The 20,738-nt window shown below is 36.4% G+C and overlaps 2 protein-coding genes across 3 annotated transcripts in view; one reads left to right on the forward strand and one right to left on the reverse strand.

Annotated features, from left to right (window-relative positions):
- Positions 1-20,738, forward strand: part of side-II (sidestep II) — a 262,223-nt gene that overhangs the window by 228,948 nt on the left and 12,537 nt on the right. The window lies entirely within an intron of this gene.
- On the reverse strand, positions 2,550-5,135 carry LOC138856449 (protein toll-like). Its single transcript, XM_070107556.1, is given in 1 exon segment — positions 2,550-5,135. A coding segment is annotated over 1 exon segment (2,325 nt). The 3' UTR covers positions 2,550-2,810.

Here is a 20,738-nt window from a genome sequence, read left to right on the forward strand (position 1 = left end):
AACAGTCATTAGTCGCTGGGAGCCGCGCCTGGAGAATAAGGTGGATGCGGCAGTAATTCAAAGTGCAATTCATGCATTTTTGTCATTGTTTTGATTGACTTCTGATACAGTGCGTTGTCTTGATGAAAAAAAAAAAATTTTTTTTTCAATAACGCTATACAAGTATGATGGTTTTCCCTTATCAATATAGGTGATGCATACTACACCTTTCATATCCCAAAATACCGAGGCCGTAACCTTTCCAGCTGATTGTTGCGCTTTCGGGATCTTTAGACGAGGCTCACCGGCTGCTGTCCACTCAAATGATGCTCGTTTTGATTCCATATTCCACCTTTCAACTTTTCCTTACTAAGCTACAAACATTTTCTGCAAAGCTAATTATAACAATATCCTCGTCCACCACTTTGAAGTTCTCTATCATATTTGTCGTTTTGAGAAATGTTAGTTTGGCATAGATGTTGCACCTTTCCATCCTCTCGTAGAATTTAGCGATTGCTGCGGATTTCGCGATATCATCGTTTCTAAGCACATGGTCATAACTTTTAAAATGCAAAAGGAGAGTTTCATTGAGTGAAGAAGGTTCACAAAACCCTAATCATAGCTCGAAAAATAATATAATAATATTATAACTAACAAGGCGATAACTGATCATTACATGAAAAAATCATAAAAACGAGAGCACTTTCAATACTTTCATGATTAAATTTGTTATCTGGACAATTGAAATCATCAAAATTTGCTAAGATCCAGCGCATCAAGTAAATATTAATTTTCGCGGAGCTGTGTTATTCCCTCGCTATATGTTGCCACAGAATATACCAGTTAGCCCTCTTAACGCTTGTTTGTAATACATATAACTAATCAAGATAAATAAAGAGTTATACATATCAATTTGAATATAATTACGAGACGAGTTGAATTCCGGATGACTTTTTGTCTATCCGTAAGTCTTTTCGTGCAAATGATAACTTGAGTAAAAACTCAGATGTCTCTATAAAAGTTGTTATACTTGTTCCCTGCCACCTAATAGAATATTATATGGCAGATGGCGTAATCGGATTATTACGACGAAGTGATATGACCAAGTATGGTATGGAAGATTGCAGAGGAGAACGGCATTTGTTGGTTACAAATTTTAAAAAATGGGCACGGGACCGCCCCTAATATTGTACATATCTCACAAACTATGTGCGATAATTGAAATAATTTGGATTTTCTTGACCTCAATATAGTAAAGTGTTATAAGTGGAATTAGTCGAGGCCTTGATCGTGTTGTCCCCATTGTCCCAATATAATAATTTTCACCCATCTGGTTAACTTCTCCCTCTTATTTCTTTGCCTTTTATCCTTAAAAATTGCACGAGTATAAAATGTTCGGATACACTCGTTAGATTTTACAAACAAAGTTTATTAAAAATTTTAACAAAATTAATTATGTTTTCGGTTCAACAGATGATATATTAATGGACTTAAGTAAGTACTTTCTTCTGATAATAATATGGTCTAGAGTAAACAAGTAATGAAATTGGTACAGACAGTCAGGTCCAACCTCTATATATTTAATATAATCGCCAATTGTTCGAGTAATAATACGACTATCGATATAATAATATATTATGTGCCCATTAATCCAATGTGAAATTTTGATTTTTAGATAGGTCGATAGCCCATACCTTTAAATATACCTTACTAAAATTTCTAATCAATATATTTCAAGTATTTTTTGAGCTATAGTCTTTTAAAGTGTAGCCGCTCAGTTCTATCAGTTTATGTTTGAACGCATTTTTCTCGAAACACCATTTTTCGAACTTATTGCAGTAATTACTCAAATACAAACAATCCCCCAATAATTTTTTGACATATTCTGTATAGATCAATATCTGAACAAAAATAAGCAGGCCAAAAAACCACCAGATTTTTGCCTAAAACTCCACTTTTTTTTATTTAGATGTGCATTGTTTTACCGTAGGTTATTGAACGGACCAAGTCTTTACGAGAGATTTGTCAATGCTTCAACCACGGAAAAGCCCGCTATTGTGCCTTCTAACAGCGTCATCAATTGCATCTAACTCAAAGCAAATTTTAATTTATTCTCTAAAAATTTTACTGCGTATTACTTAAACATGTATAAATATACCTTAACAATTTTAAAACAATTAATGTGTTTTTGTTTTGTTTTTACTCCCCAAACATCGTCTTATTTTAGGCTGTCACACTAGGTGTGCCTATTAAGAAGACAATTGAGTTCATGTGTGTCTACGTTATGAGAATTAACCTTTGTTAGAAATAGCTAAGAATTCTTTGTGTGTATCTTCCATCGTTTAACTCACTTAGCTTCTTTCCTATGCTTCAGAGAGTCTGCCATTGAGTGGTTCTACCTTAAGACACTGTTTTTTCTCTTCCACTTTGAACTGTCTACTATACCACAATTGTCAACAAATTCAACTATAGTTCACATGCATTGATCTAAAATTGATTGAGGGTTAAGATTTGTACCAAAATGTTTATTCAAATGCTAAGTATTTATTTTGTTAAAATACAACAGAATTGATTTAAGGAAATTACTTTAATTAAAACAAATTGCATTATTGAGCGATCACCACTACAAGGGTTAACTCTTCAGTAAATTTTGTCTTCCTTTATGGCCCACGCATATGGTATTAGTGTGAAAATTGATAGTAATAGCATCATTTTGAACGAGATGAATTTGTATACATATATAATATATAGAAAAATTCAGAGGAATCTTCAAAAGTCTGTACATCTGTAACTGTTGACTCGATTCAGCAAATTGCCCGCCTAGGACAAATTTAAACAGATTCGTCACGCCAACGATTTCTCTCAACCTGTCCCATAACGTATATTCTTCCGTTAACTTCAAGCATATCGGTATTCGGTTTTACACCCATTCTATGTGGCATGGCGTAACGTAGTTTATCCCAAAATCTGTCATCTTGCCAATCCAGATATGTGTTCATGTCCAAATATGCCTTCAATTCCTTATCCAATAAACCACTGTTGATAATTTCACCATATTTAATCATAATTATACGTGCACGACCTTCGTTCAACGAGCACTGATGCGCTGTGCGAAACTCCATGCGCGCCCATTCCGATTCGATGAAGTGCTGCGAGAGAACAATGATCGTACGACGCGACTGCTCAACCGATTCGATGATTTGTTCAGGTATATACGCGCCTGCCAACCAATTCCGTTCGTGCGTGCATATACGAAATGGTGGTTCGCATTGCTCGAGTTGTGGCAATAAAGTCTGGTTGACGAAGTCAGCTTCTTGGTGTGCATAGGAGATGAACGCATCGAATCTTTTATTCTTATCCAGCTCACGCTCATGAATGCAACAAGTTAATATGTTGCGACTGTATAACCAGACTTTCACTTGTAAATTATATTTATAGAATAATGTGATGATGAGAAGTAAAATAATAATAAGTGACGCTGCAGAAGTGACAGCCACAGTCAGGTACTTATAATGTTTAACTTTAATATCAGTTTGGCATAATTCGCTCACGTTCGCTGTTAAGAGGGTTACATTCTGTAGATTATCACATCGTAACTGCTCGACATCGGGTATGCGTTGCCGATGTGCGCGTATCGTGTAAAGCAGCTGTTGAGCAGCACAGTCGCAAAACCAAGGATTTTCACTCAGATTCAGAAATTGTAGTTTCGTGCTCTCATTGAGAAAAGCACGCAAAAAATCAGCACTTAAGGATTTCAAACGATTATTACGTAGATCCAGCACTGTCAAATTGGTTGGAAGTTCAAAGAGGCTTATGTTGAAGATTTTATTGTTCGAAGCGTAGAGTTTTGAAACGTTTGCATAGCCGAATGTGATGTTTGGCAGCAAACTCGTGAACTTATTACTGCTAATATCAAGTATCGTAGTCGTGAGCGCAACTTGCTCGGGACGTGGCAGCTTTTCGATAACGTCGAGTTCCCTACCGTTGCAGTTGATGGTCAGGAACTCAGATTTAGTGTAACAAACGCATTTTTTGTGACACAGTACAGGTTGCCAAGCACACAGTTCGTCCCGTCGAAGTTGTGCGATATCCGTAAGTTGTTTGGTTGACGTCTGATTACACTGCAAATCGCTAAAAAGCCTCTGATAATTATCATTGTAAATCCATGCTAATGTGCAATCGCACACGACAGGGTTGCCACTCAATTTGATTTCGCGCTCACAATCATCAGTTGTAGTGAGTAAATTTGATAAAGCGTATATATTTGTAATCAAATTGTGTTCTAAGTTTATTTTTAAAAGGCATTTAACGCTGCTTTTCACCAACCAATCCATATTAAACTGGCTCAACAGGTTGTGACTTAAATCGATTACTCTTAAATTAATATTGCTTCCTTCATAATTTTCAGCTTGCAATTTGCTGATAGAATTTAGAATCTCGGCTATAGTCAAAAACATACCGATATTTTCATATTCAAAATTTGTTAATATTGCGGAAGTATTGAAGTAATTCTCACTGCCTCGATTACTTTGCAGTTTGTTCTTGCTTAAGTCCAGCCTATGTAGATAAGGCAGCGGTTTTAGAGTTTCTTTAAGATTTGTGGTGTCATGTAATCGATTGCCAGTGAGTTTCAATTGCCATAGAAGGGTAGTTTGGTTGAAAAGTTCAGGCGTTAAATATGTCAACGAATTGTAACTAAGGTCAAGTATTATAAGTTTATGTTAATTTGCAAATAAATTTGGTGGCAATTCCACGATTTCATTCTGACTCAAGTTCAAGCAATTCAATTGCGTAAGTGGTGCAAAAATATTTGTGTCCAACATTTGCATATTATTTCCGGCTAAGACAAGTTGCCTGAGCTTAGTAAGTTTTCGAAAATGTGTTTGCGTCAAGTTTCGCAGCGTGTTGTGCTGTTTCGTTAGACTATGTATGCTAAGCGTAAGAGATTCGATTGGATCGAACACAAATGTATCAAATATATTAGTTGGTACAGTTATAATGTCTGCTGTTGATTTTATGATTACCTCAAAGTGAAGTAGACCTGGAAGTCTATACCAATAGTCAATTGGTTGTGAATCAAGGTCCCTGTTATACAATACCGTCAGCTTCGGTAGTTTACTCATATATATATACAATTGATTCACTTCGGCAGTCATAAATATTTCAGGAATAAGGTTCTTACAGTTCCAAATACGCAAATAACGTGTTTTCAGAAGCGCTGGCTGAAATTTTTGCTTGAGTAGAGAAAAAATATTTATTTCTGAGTCCTCTTTACAATACACGTCCATGATTTGAACATCAAAGGTGATTTTAATTTGAAATTTGTCTATTAAATCACAACTGAATAAATTGTCGGATAGGCAATCGCAATAAATGCCTTCTAGCTTAGGGCAATACCAAGGCTTTCCTGGCTTATCAATATATACGGTAAACGTCTTTTCGGAAATGAGGTCCACCAAAGCGTAATTGTTTAAAATCAGTAAACATATTATATAGGCGAGTATTATTCGCATATTTGGTGATTTTATTTTATTCAAAGTTAATATTTTACTCTTTGTTTGAAGTTTTTAAATTTGTTCCTCACTAAATAGGGTGTGAGGCAAGACCTATTTATCCAATTCTTGCTAAAATACTAAACAATGAATTTCAAGCTGCAGCGAACTAAACCATTGAAATCTTTATTACAATTCTTATCAAGAAACATATTTACATATTTAAGAAAACCACAAGAATTCAAAGCACTAGTTACTATTTTTGCGGTATTTGTTTGTTGCTGTGATATTAGTACAAAATCACTTTTATAGGTTGAACTTACTCTCTCGTAGGGATGGTAATATCAAACAAAGAGAAAACAGTAATCAAATATTTATTTTGAGTAATCGTTCAATATCTCACTATAATGAAACGAAAATTTGTTTGTCGAATTATGTATTTGTTATATAAAATTCTTTATTTTTATAATTTTTGTGCTCTTGCAACAAGTTGCTACAGAGTATAACACCTAAAACTAATCGGGTTACATATAAATAAATGTGACTGTCTGTCCTACCGTCCGTCCGTGCAAACTGTAACTTTAGTAAAAATTGATAAATCTTGATAAAACTTAGTACAAATGTTTCCAATGAGAAAGTTGGTATTGCATTTTGGGCAATCGGACCAAGCGCAAATTTATAACTAAGCTCCAAGCTAAGACACAAAACTGTAATGATGATGTAGAGATGGCAGAAGCGGGGGCACATGTGGGGGGCTCAAAATATTTACAAACGAGAGGTATATTCATCGAATTCGGTCACGTAAAGCATATTTCTGCACCTTCTCCGATAGTGTGATTATCAGTGAAGTCGGATTCTAATCCCGCCCACACTCTAAACAACGGTTATGTTGAAAATTACTGACAGTGCAATAAATCACTAACTAACCCATTTCTGCGCAATGTGCCTGATGTGTATTTAAATAGTGTTCACTGAAAGAACCATATCTGGGGAGTAGTTGGAGATATTTATTTGGTTTTTTTTCTAAATCACATAGGAAATATGAAGCAATATACAGGCCACAAACTAGAAAATGAGAAATAATTAGGATTTAGATTACATATAAAAAGAGGAGAGAAGAAGTAAAAGTTGATTTTTTGTTTAGAAACATAGTTTTTTAATAGTTTTAATGTAAATTTATATGAAACTAACCAACACATTTTTCGATAAGTTTATGATTATTTTATATTTTCCCTTCATTTCGTGGTGACCTATTATGGAAGTGAATAAAGCATTGTTTTGGATGAAGTATTATATAACATTTTCTGCAACCAATCTCAGAGCAGCATTACGCTCTCTACCAGATTGTCGTGGAGCGGCTTTAGTTATTAAAGCTTCTGCGATTTCTACGCGAAAGTCAAATTGACTTATAACTTTAGAGATGTCATATATAACACATACAACTTTTAGGTTCTCCGCATTAACCATTGCTGCATCGAATGCATTTATAAGCAACGGCCAGTACCATTTATTTCCACGAACCTTAATGCGGTAGTTGTTTATAACATTGATCAGCCGATCAACATGTTACCAAAGATATTAAGTTATAACCCTTATTAGCTTATTGGAGACTTCATAACCCATCGCAAATCTCAGGTATACTAAAAGTTACAAACCTGAAATATCCCAAAGCAACTTCTATTCCTTATATAAACTTCCCCACTAATTTTCAGAGAAATCATTCATCGGGATCTGCGGGCCGGCAGTAATTGATTAAATACGCCAGAATCATAAAATTTCGCAGCCCACCTTTAGGTAAAGTTCTATATCTCAGGTCCTACTTAACCGATTTCAACCAAATGTGGTACTTAACCATATCCAGACATTCCTATTTCACATTATGTAAAAGTGCGAAATATAATTACTTCATTCACAAGGTGGCACTCGAATCGTGGTACAAAGACAAATGGTAATATTTTTTTTTAAACCAACGCATTAGATTTATTTATTGACATCGGGTCAATACTACTTCCGATTGCCTTTATATCGTATATATTGGTCAATATGTAAGATATCATAGAAAATTTAAGCGAACGAATATTATTTAATATAGTATTTTTTAATGTCGAAAATGTGTGAAACTTGTGCATGAACTTCGTAATCACCTATCTACTACATATGAGGATTTTCGTTAATCAAGCCCTTACTTTATGTCATAATTCTCGGTCAGTGTGTGAATTATTTTCTCAAAATTGCGTGACAAATGTTTTAGAATATACTTGAGCAACATCAAATATTAATTTCATCAGTCCAGCTCTTACTGTAGCCCCAATATACACCATATAGTGATTTCCATCCATTTAAGGTAAGATGCGCATCCTTATTACCAACAAGTAAGGAAGGGTTATAGTCTCGCAAAGTCAAATGGTATACTCGTTTTAGATTTCTTTGTGGATCTTGCCGCTTTGTTCTATTTTGACCGATATTTTCGGTAAAATGTCAACTATAGGCACTGGGGTCCACATATTCGGTACCTAGGAGCTTGAACAGTTTTGGTTCAATTTAGATAATTTTTGGTCACAAGGTGGCAGACTTTAAACGTGTTATCCACGCAAAGTTTTACGCCGATATAATCATTGTTGCTTGATTTGCATACTGGAAATGGAAAAAATCAGATGGAATTTAAAATGATTTTATATGGGAAATAGGCGTGGTTGTAATCCGATTTCTCCCATTTTCGTATTATAACATAGAAGTATAAGAAGAATATTACATATCGAAGTTGGTGAAAATCGTTAAGCAGATCCCAAGATATGGGGTTTCACCTAAAAGTGGGCGGTACCACGCCCAGTATCTAATTTTGAACGTGGTTCCACTTTTAGTAGTTTTTAACCGTACCGTTATATGAGGAGTGGGCGGGGTTGTCACCCGATTTCACCCATTTTAACACCGTCGATAGCGATGCTAAAAGCATTTGTTCCCAGTGACTTTTGTAATTATAGCTTCAGTGCTGTAGGAGATATGCACATTAAATTAATTAGGGGGCGGGACCACACCCACTTTAAAAAAAAATTTAACCGTAGATGCCCCTTCCCAATGTGATCCTGTGTACCAAATAGGAGTCTTGTATCGTGTTGTGGAGCTTAGTATTGGCAATTTATTTGTTTTTGATTAATGGAATTTTGTGGACGTGGCAGTGGTCCGCTTACGTCCATCTGCAAAACCAACCCTCTTACGCTCCCATGAAACATGTGTACCAAGTTTCATAAAGATATCTCAATTTTTACTCAAGTTACAGCTTGCACAGACGGACGGATGGATGGACAGACAGTCACCCGGATTTCAACTCGTCTCTTCCTCCTGATCATTTTTATATATATAACCCTATATCTAACTCGATTAGTTTTAGGTGATACAAACAACCGTTAGGTGCACAAAACTATTATACTTTGTAGCAACAAGTTGCGAGAGTATAAAAATTGGCCTAATCGTATTAAAGCTACTCTAGACCTCATATAGCGAATATGTGGACCCCATTTTCTACAGCGGACATTTTATCGAAAATTTCATTCAATCCGTGAGATATATTTTAAAAATTCGAAGATAATTATTTTCTGATAATAATATTTTTATATGTCAAAAATGTGTTGGATCTGGTAATAATTTCTTTAGCGCCCATATACGTAAAAGAAAGATTTTCGAGCTATTAAAATTGCTTGAACGTATAATATTGTCTATACCATAATTTAATGTCAAAAATTAGCAAAATTGGTCCACAAATTGCCCAAGCTACCACATACTACATATTTTGCTTTTAGTTTTCGAACTTAGCCCTTCCTTACTTGTCAAATCTTTATTTCTATTTTACATTACAAAAATAAGCAAAAACAAGTAAGGAAGGGCTAAGTTCGGATGTAACCGAACATTTTATACTCTCGCAAAGTCAAATAGTATACTCGTTTGATATTTCTTTGTGGATTGACTGATATTTTCGGTAGAAGGTCAACTATAGGCACTGGGGTCCACATAATTAGTACTTAGGGGCTTAAACAGTTTTGGTTCGATTTAGACAATTGTTGGTGACAAGGTGACATACTTGAAACGTATTATTCACGCAAAGTTTTACCCCGATATAATCATTGTTGCTTGATTTGCATACTATAAAGTGAAAAAATCAGATGAAATTTAAAACGGTGCTATATGGGAAATAGGCGTGGTTGTAATCCGATTTCGCCCATTTTCGCACTATAGAAATATGAGAAGAATGTTATGTACCGAATTTAGTTGAAATCGGTTAAGCAGATCCCAAGATATGGGTTTTCGCCTAAAAGGCGGCTTTGCCACGCCCACTGTCTAATTTTGAACGCGGTTGTCATGGCATACCATCCCAGAGATAAAATTTAATGTCTCTGGCATGTTTACTGCTTGATTTGTCGCGCTTTTAGTAGTTTTTAACAGTACCGTTATATGGGGAGTGGGCGGAGTTGCCACCCGATTTTAACTATTTTCACACCGTCAATAGAAGTGCTAAAAACATTTGCTTCCAGTGAATTTTGTTATTATAGCATTAGCGGTTTAGGAGATATGCATATTAAACCTATTAGAGGCGGGACCACGCCCACTTAAAAAAAAAAATTTAACTGCAGATGCCTCTCCCTAATGTGATCCTGTGTACCAAATAACAGTCTTTTATCTTATTGCGGAGCTTAGTTATGTCAATTTATTTGTTTTTGATAAATGGCGTTTTGTGGGCGTGGCAGTGGTCCGCTTACGCCCATCTGCAATACCAACCGTCTGACGGTACCAAGAAACATGTCTATTAAATTTCATAAAGATATCTCAATTTTTACTCAAGTTAGAGCTTGCACGGACGGACGGACAGACAGTCACCCGGATTTCAACTCGTCTCTTCATCCTGATCATTTATATATACATAACCCTATATCTAACTCGATTAGTTTTAGGTGATACAAACAACCGTTAGGTGAACAAAACTATTATACTCTGTAGCAACAGGTTGCGAGAGTATAATTACACAAAATAACCGATATATATATGGTGTCAGTTTTGTTTTGAAAAACTTAAGTATACATTTAAATAAACAGATAGAAAATTACGGAAAATTTATTGTATTTTAAATTTCAATATGAGAACTTCTTTTATAATTTCCACTTGACAATCTCGTTTTTAGAACCAGCTATAAGCAGCATATGTAACATATGACGATCCCACCAGCCGCTCTCTCTGCTATACTACACTACTCTACACTAAAATTTAATTAATTATAAAATGTATAGAATTTGTATATTTGCAACAACTTTCCGAAAGTTTGTCAGTATATTTTTCAGTTTTTTTTCATAATTGGTGTTTTAAGTAACCTAGGAAATTTTCGAATATCAACAAAAAAGTTTCCAAGCTTCAATCCGGAACAGTTATAACCGTGATAATCTGTATATTTTGTTAATGGTTGTTTTGAAATCCATCAAATATTCCACCTTTCAACTTTTCCATACTAAGCTTCGAATATTTTCTACAACTCTAATTAAAACAATATCCTCGTTAACCGCTTTGAAAAATTGCTCCTTCATATTTGTCATTTTGAGACTTATGTAGATAGATGTTGTACTTTTCCATCCACTGGTAGAATTTACCAATTTATGGGGATTTTTCGACATCATTGTTTCTAAGAGCATGCTAATAACTTTTAAAATGCAAAGGAGGAGTTTCATTGCTTTTTTATGCTTGAACCCTAATCAAAAATCAAAAAAAACAAGAGCACTTTCAATACTTTTATGATTAAATTTGTTATCTGGACACTTGAGATCATCAAAATTTGCGAAGATATTTAGCGCAACAAGCGTTTTTGTTTATATGGTAAATTAAAAGGAACGTACCTGTTGAATTTCAAACATATATATTTTTACAATAGAGTCACTGTTATAGACTAGAGTCAGCTTTTTCAGTTGACTCATATATACATATATATCTATTATTTCCATTTCGGTAGTCATATATCAAGGAATAAAGTCCTTACAGTTCTGAATTTGGAAATAACGTGTTTTAAGAAGTGCTGGCTAAAATTTTTGCTCGCGTAGAAAAGTAATGTTTACTTCTGGTTCTTCTTTACAAAACACGTGCATGTAATGACTCATTTAATTTAATTAGATACGAATATCATTGAATTTGTCGGTAATAAAACAATACAAATAATTTTCACATTCGCAAAATATGCCTTCTTGAATAGCGCAATCCCGTTGATCGGTAGATTCTTCAAACATCGCACAGTAATGCTGCTGCCAAAAAAAAACCAGAGATTTGTTGTTTAAATGCACTAAACCTAATATGTATTTGAGCACTACAATATATGCATACATATAGGTACGTTTTGTACCACTTAATTTTGATATTTTGTTGATATAGTTCTTATATTTGCTCCATACTAAACAGACCTTGAGGCATAACTCATTCTTGCTTAAGTACGCTACAATAAATTTCAAACTGCAGCGAGTTAAACTTTTAAATCTTTACTTAATTCCTTATCAAGAAAAATATTTATGAAAACCACAATAATTCAAAGCACTAGTCTTTATCATTGCGGTAATTGTTTGTTGCTGTGATACTAGTACAAAGTTTCGCTAAATTTCTCATTACGATAAAACTAATATTTGTTTGTCTAGTTATAAATATATTTGTCATATAAAATTCGTTACTTTTTCAATTTTTATGCTTCACAACATGTTGCTACAGAGTATTAGTTTAGCGATATCAAAAACGGATGTCTATCTATCCGTCCGGCCGTCTGTCCATGCAAGCTCTAACTTGAGTAAAAATTAATATATCTTGATGAAACTTAGTACCCATGTTCCTTGAACATCCTTCCATAAGAAGTACGGTATTGTAGATGGATCAAAACGCCAATAGTCGAAAACCTCTATATTGTCATAACTTTTGCCGCAAATAAAGATATAAAACTATAATTTTTTACAACGAATCGCATTACTGCGGGTCACCCCTGGGCTAAAATTTCTTAAAAAGTGTCAGTCCGATTCGTTGTTTGGATTGCGACGCGAATAGACGTGCGCACGTGTATGGAACCGCGAGTGATTTCTTTGGTCGAGGGAACATTTTTAGCGCTTTTTTGTGCATATTTTTGATGAGTAGGTAGCGGATATTGTCGTTAGTGCACTTTGTGTATTTTGCAACAGCTGCATCTTTAGGTATTGAACTATCAATCGGGAGTACTGTGCTGAGCATCTGGCGTTCAATTGTCTCTGTGCCAGGAGGATCTAGACCAACCGTCGTAGCAGCGAACTGTTAGCCCACGGATCGATTGGTGCAGTGCCACATCGGTTGACTCAGGACCGTTACGGGGACATTGCTCTGTCCGGCGGCCAATAGGGTAACCTATTCCAGTCAATTGGAGATCGCGTTAATCGAGAGCTTGGGTGGTCGTTGATTTTGGGAACTGCGAAGGGGCTGACGGAGCTTGTCTCGAACTACGAGGCACACGGTCATTAGCGAGTATGCCCACCTTCGCGGCCAGGTTGACGGGCTAAGAGAAAGCTGCGGAAGACCGCACCCCCCCACCTGGCACGTTAATGCCGGCTCCGCCAACACTGATGCCTGCGCCCCCAGCTCCTGTACTGGAAGCGATTTCACCGAAGCCTGTTGAGACTTGGTGGGTTGTGGTCAGGAGTATGGGGTCTGCAAACTGCCACCAGTGGGGCGGTTCGGGGTCTTTCTACGTTTGCGTAGTTGTGGAATCTTCACAACTAGGTGTTTGTGTCGTGCTTCGGTAGGCTGATTGTACCTAGTTGTACAGTATATAGCGAGCCTCTAGAGCCCTATCTGGGCTACATGGATAAGCTACTACTACTTGCAAATAGTGGCCTATTTATCCTAGGGCTGGATGCGAATGCCTCGTCATCGATGTGGTTTAGAAAGGTATCCCGGCATACGCCTAGATATCAAAACCAGAGTCGAGGCGAAGCATTAACTGAATGGGTGGTGGCTAAAATCATTGTGAATGAGCCGAGAGAATGGTATGCGATTTATGGGCCTAGGGGCCTGAGTGACATCAGGCAGCAGATAGGGTGTTCCTAGCAAGATGGGAGGTTAAGAGAGGGTGTGGATTGGTTACTTTGAAATTCCCTCCCTTGCGGTATGAGAGTACATTACGGCGATCGCGTACCTGTGATATCGACTGGAACCAATATGAACGATATGTTTGGAAAGCGGTATTAGGTATACCTCTTAGAGTGCTTGAGGGCTTAGGGTTGCCCTCTTGCTAGAGTTGGTCCTCTAATGAAGTCCCCTGATAAGATTGGGAGCGATCCTCGTTCTTATCGGGGCATCAGTCACCTTCCAGTACTTAGAAAAGTGCTGGAAAGAGTTATAGTGGAACAGTTTCAGGAGCTAATGCAGGGTATGTGGTCAGATAGGCAGTACGGATTAATGAAAGGTATTTGATTACATAAGCTGGGAATGAGTGTAGCAACGTCTCTAGGAGCTTGGCAATCTGGAAATTTTTTTTTGGTGGAGTTACTTTACGGTTAGAAAAGCTTCTCTGGTCGGTTCTCTGCGGTCCATATATTTGGAACCTCATGATGGACTCTCTGCTTGGGCAGCTGGAGCCGTTGTGCAAATGTTGTGCGTATGCGGAATACCTTCATGGTTAATGGTCGATCGCGGTTAGAGTTAAAGCGGGCGGGAGGACATTTTAGAAATTGACATATCTGCTTAACGGAAGATTGTCGCCGGTTCGTCCACCGATTGTCCGGGTGAATGGGGTCAGCGTCATATTTTATTAGGTGTACCCCCTCTTTACCTGATTGTGATACTGCGATATGTTGCATTCAGGTTAAGAAGGGGTTCGAGTATGTCATTGCTGCGGAATATTTAGATTTCCGATGATGAAGAGGAGAGGGAGGGATATCTAGAGAGCAAGAGGCTTCTAGATGATTGGGTCAAGAATAGGTGGTAGGTAGTTGAATGACTTATAAATACATCCGGGACATTAGGTTTGTTGAGAGTAAACCAGAATTTAGATTTTGTCTTAGTGGCAGGGTGTTTGTGTGGGGCGCGATGTGCTCTCCACTAGTCGGAATGACAAACAGATAGGGTCTTTTGCGCGTGCGTTGTTAAGGCGGGGAAGGCGTTTAACTGGGAATTAGACTTATCTTTTGTGTGCAACGTGTGTGTGCGTGTAATGTGCGTATGGGGTGCAACCCATGGTTAACTGTCCAGAGCAGTGTGGAAGCTCAATTCGTGGTAGCTTCGGATACAAGGCTCCAACCTGCTCATGCGGACGGGCCCTTCGGGGAGTATCGTGGTGGTTGTGGTTGACTTTTTGCCAGTTTAATATGGAGTTGCATTGCAACCGGGTGCCGGACACAAAGTACGGCAGAGGTTTTAGATAGGCCTCGTACCTTGCTAAGGTGGTTAGTGTGTTCATTCCACAGTACCAATCGGTACTGAAAAATACCTGGTCGCCATGGAGTAAAGCTATCGCCAGCAGGTACCGACGTTAAACACACCGGATGTTGTCCGTCCGTCCGTCCGTTCGTGTAAGCTTGAGTAAAAATTGAGATATTGTAATGAAACTTTGTACGCGTGTTCCTTGGTACTCAAGGGAGGTCGGTATAGCAGATGAATAATCGGAAAATTGCCACGCAGTTAAGTGGGACACCATTTAACTTAAAATATTTTAATACCTAATATAAATGTTATCAAACTTCCGGTTGCATTTATACAGCATCTATCGGCCAACATGGTCTTAATGAAATTCATAAATAATCTCTTTCTAATAACATTGTATTCTCTTGTCTAAAGTGGATTTGCATATTATTTCCGGCTAAGACAAGTTGCCTGAGCTTAGTAAGTTTTCGAAAATGTGTTTGCGTCAAGTTTCGCAGCGTGTTGTGCTGTTTCGTTAGACTATGTATGCTAAGCGTAAGAGATTCGATTGGATCGAACACAAATGTATCAAATATATTAGTTGGTACAGTTATAATGTCTGCTGTTGATTTTATGATTACCTCAAAGTGAAGTAGACCTGGAAGTCTATACCAATAGTCAATTGGTTGTGAATCAAGGTCCCTGTTATACAATACCGTCAGCTTCGGTAGTTTACTCATATATATATACAATTGATTCACTTCGGCAGTCATAAATATTTCAGGAATAAGGTTCTTACAGTTCCAAATACGCAAATAACGTGTTTTCAGAAGCGCTGGCTGAAATTTTTGCTTGAGTAGAGAAAAAATATTTATTTCTGAGTCCTCTTTACAATACACGTCCATGATTTGAACATCAAAGGTGATTTTAATTTGAAATTTGTCTATTAAATCACAACTGAATAAATTGTCGGATAGGCAATCGCAATAAATGCCTTCTAGCTTAGGGCAATACCAAGGCTTTCCTGGCTTATCAATATATACGGTAAACGTCTTTTCGGAAATGAGGTCCACCAAAGCGTAATTGTTTAAAATCAGTAAACATATTATATAGGCGAGTATTATTCGCATATTTGGTGATTTTATTTTATTCAAAGTTAATATTTTACTCTTTGTTTGAAGTTTTTAAATTTGTTCCTCACTAAATAGGGTGTGAGGCAAGACCTATTTATCCAATTCTTGCTAAAATACTAAACAATGAATTTCAAGCTGCAGCGAACTAAACCATTGAAATCTTTATTACAATTCTTATCAAGAAACATATTTACATATTTAAGAAAACCACAAGAATTCAAAGCACTAGTTACTATTTTTGCGGTATTTGTTTGTTGCTGTGATATTAGTACAAAATCACTTTTATAGGTTGAACTTACTCTCTCGTAGGGATGGTAATATCAAACAAAGAGAAAACAGTAATCAAATATTTATTTTGAGTAATCGTTCAATATCTCACTATAATGAAACGAAAATTTGTTTGTCGAATTATGTATTTGTTATATAAAATTCTTTATTTTTATAATTTTTGTGCTCTTGCAACAAGTTGCTACAGAGTATAACACCTAAAACTAATCGGGTTACATATAAATAAATGTGACTGTCTGTCCTACCGTCCGTCCGTGCAAACTGTAACTTTAGTAAAAATTGATAAATCTTGATAAAACTTAGTACAAATGTTTCCAATGAGAAAGTTGGTATTGCATTTTGGGCAATCGGACCAAGCGCAAATTTATAACTAAGCTCCAAGCTAAGACACAAAACTGTAATGATGATGTAGAGATGGCAGAAGCGGGGGCACATGTGGGGGGCTCAAAATATTTACAAACGAGAGGTATATTCATCGAATTCGGTCACGTAAAGCATATTTCTGCACCTTCTCCGATAGTGTGATTATCAGTGAAGTCGGATTCTAATCCCGCCCACACTCTAAACAACGGTTATGTTGAAAATTACTGACAGTGCAATAAATCACTAACTAACCCATTTCTGCGCAATGTGCCTGATGTGTATTTAAATAGTGTTCACTGAAAGAACCATATCTGGGGAGTAGTTGGAGATATTTATTTGGTTTTTTTTCTAAATCACATAGGAAATATGAAGCAATATACAGGCCACAAACTAGAAAATGAGAAATAATTAGGATTTAGATTACATATAAAAAGAGGAGAGAAGAAGTAAAAGTTGATTTTTTGTTTAGAAACATAGTTTTTTAATAGTTTTAATGTAAATTTATATGAAACTAACCAACACATTTTTCGATAAGTTTATGATTATTTTATATTTTCCCTTCATTTCGTGGTGACCTATTATGGAAGTGAATAAAGCATTGTTTTGGATGAAGTATTATATAACATTTTCTGCAACCAATCTCAGAGCAGCATTACGCTCTCTACCAGATTGTCGTGGAGCGGCTTTAGTTATTAAAGCTTCTGCGATTTCTACGCGAAAGTCAAATTGACTTATAACTTTAGAGATGTCATATATAACACATACAACTTTTAGGTTCTCCGCATTAACCATTGCTGCATCGAATGCATTTATAAGCAACGGCCAGTACCATTTATTTCCACGAACCTTAATGCGGTAGTTGTTTATAACATTGATCAGCCGATCAACATGTTACCAAAGATATTAAGTTATAACCCTTATTAGCTTATTGGAGACTTCATAACCCATCGCAAATCTCAGGTATACTAAAAGTTACAAACCTGAAATATCCCAAAGCAACTTCTATTCCTTATATAAACTTCCCCACTAATTTTCAGAGAAATCATTCATCGGGATCTGCGGGCAGGCAGTAATTGATTAAATACGCCAGAATCATAAAATTTCGCAGCCCACCTTTAGGTAAAGTTCTATATCTCAGGTCCTACTTAACCGATTTCAACCAAATGTGGTACTTAACCATATCCAGACATTCCTATTTCACATTATGTAAAAGTGCGAAATATAATTACTTCATTCACAAGGTGGCACTCGAATCGTGGTACAAAGACAAATGGTAATATTTTTTTTTAAACCAACGCATTAGATTTATTTATTGACATCGGGTCAATACTACTTCCGATTGCCTTTATATCGTATATATTGGTCAATATGTAAGATATCATAGAAAATTTAAGCGAACGAATATTATTTAATATAGTATTTTTTAATGTCGAAAATGTGTGAAACTTGTGCATGAACTTCGTAATCACCTATCTACTACATATGAGGATTTTCGTTAATCAAGCCCTTACTTTATGTCATAATTCTCGGTCAGTGTGTGAATTATTTTCTCAAAATTGCGTGACAAATGTTTTAGAATATACTTGAGCAACATCAAATATTAATTTCATCAGTCCAGCTCTTACTGTAGCCCCAATATACACCATATAGTGATTTCCATCCATTTAAGGTAAGATGCGCATCCTTATTACCAACAAGTAAGGAAGGGTTATAGTCTCGCAAAGTCAAATGGTATACTCGTTTTAGATTTCTTTGTGGATCTTGCCGCTTTGTTCTATTTTGACCGATATTTTCGGTAAAATGTCAACTATAGGCACTGGGGTCCACATATTCGGTACCTAGGGGCTTGAACAGTTTTGGTTCAATTTAGATAATTTTTGGTCACAAGGTGGCAGACTTTAAACGTGTTATCCACGCAAAGTTTTACGCCGATATAATCATTGTTGCTTGATTTGCATACTGGAAATGGAAAAAATCAGATGGAATTTAAAATGATTTTATATGGGAAATAGGCGTGGTTGTAATCCGATTTCTCCCATTTTCGTATTATAACATAGAAGTATAAGAAGAATATTACATATCGAAGTTGGTGAAAATCGTTAAGCAGATCCCAAGATATGGGGTTTCACCTAAAAGTGGGCGGTACCACGCCCAGTATCTAATTTTGAACGTGGTTCCACTTTTAGTAGTTTTTAACCGTACCGTTATATGAGGAGTGGGCGGGGTTGTCACCCGATTTCACCCATTTTAACACCGTCGATAGCGATGCTAAAAGCATTTGTTCCCAGTGACTTTTGTAATTATAGCTTCAGTGCTGTAGGAGATATGCACATTAAATTAATTAGGGGGCGGGACCACACCCACTTTAAAAAAAAATTTAACCGTAGATGCCCCTTCCCAATGTGATCCTGTGTACCAAATAGGAGTCTTGTATCGTGTTGTGGAGCTTAGTATTGGCAATTTATTTGTTTTTGATTAATGGAATTTTGTGGACGTGGCAGTGGTCCGCTTACGTCCATCTGCAAAACCAACCCTCTTACGCTCCCATGAAACATGTGTACCAAGTTTCATAAAGATATCTCAATTTTTACTCAAGTTACAGCTTGCACAGACGGACGGATGGATGGACAGACAGTCACCCGGATTTCAACTCGTCTCTTCCTCCTGATCATTTTTATATATATAACCCTATATCTAACTCGATTAGTTTTAGGTGATACAAACAACCGTTAGGTGCACAAAACTATTATACTTTGTAGCAACAAGTTGCGAGAGTATAAAAATTGGCCTAATCGTATTAAAGCTACTCTAGACCTCATATAGCGAATATGTGGACCCCATTTTCTACAGCGGACATTTTATCGAAAATTTCATTCAATCCGTGAGATATATTTTAAAAATTCGAAGATAATTATTTTCTGATAATAATATTTTTATATGTCAAAAATGTGTTGGATCTGGTAATAATTTCTTTAGCGCCCATATACGTAAAAGAAAGATTTTCGAGCTATTAAAATTGCTTGAACGTATAATATTGTCTATACCATAATTTAATGTCAAAAATTAGCAAAATTGGTCCACAAATTGCCCAAGCTACCACATACTACATATTTTGCTTTTAGTTTTCGAACTTAGCCCTTCCTTACTTGTCAAATCTTTATTTCTATTTTACATTACAAAAATAAGCAAAAACAAGTAAGGAAGGGCTAAGTTCGGATGTAACCGAACATTTTATACTCTCGCAAAGTCAAATAGTATACTCGTTTGATATTTCTTTGTGGATTGACTGATATTTTCGGTAGAAGGTCAACTATAGGCACTGGGGTCCACATAATTAGTACTTAGGGGCTTAAACAGTTTTGGTTCGATTTAGACAATTGTTGGTGACAAGGTGACATACTTGAAACGTATTATTCACGCAAAGTTTTACCCCGATATAATCATTGTTGCTTGATTTGCATACTATAAAGTGAAAAAATCAGATGAAATTTAAAACGGTGCTATATGGGAAATAGGCGTGGTTGTAATCCGATTTCGCCCATTTTCGCACTATAGAAATATGAGAAGAATGTTATGTACCGAATTTAGTTGAAATCGGTTAAGCAGATCCCAAGATATGGGTTTTCGCCTAAAAGGCGGCTTTGCCACGCCCACTGTCTAATTTTGAACGCGGTTGTCATGGCATACCATCCCAGAGATAAAATTTAATGTCTCTGGCATGTTTACTGCTTGATTTGTCGCGCTTTTAGTAGTTTTTAACAGTACCGTTATATGGGGAGTGGGCGGAGTTGCCACCCGATTTTAACTATTTTCACACCGTCAATAGAAGTGCTAAAAACATTTGCTTCCAGTGAATTTTGTTATTATAGCATTAGCGGTTTAGGAGATATGCATATTAAACCTATTAGAGGCGGGACCACGCCCACTTAAAAAAAAAAATTTAACTGCAGATGCCTCTCCCTAATGTGATCCTGTGTACCAAATAACAGTCTTTTATCTTATTGCGGAGCTTAGTTATGTCAATTTATTTGTTTTTGATAAATGGCGTTTTGTGGGCGTGGCAGTGGTCCGCTTACGCCCATCTGCAATACCAACCGTCTGACGGTAC

This window comes from Bactrocera oleae, chromosome 3 (assembly GCF_042242935.1).
Source record: "Bactrocera oleae isolate idBacOlea1 chromosome 3, idBacOlea1, whole genome shotgun sequence".
Taxonomy (NCBI): Eukaryota; Metazoa; Arthropoda; class Insecta; order Diptera; family Tephritidae; genus Bactrocera; species Bactrocera oleae.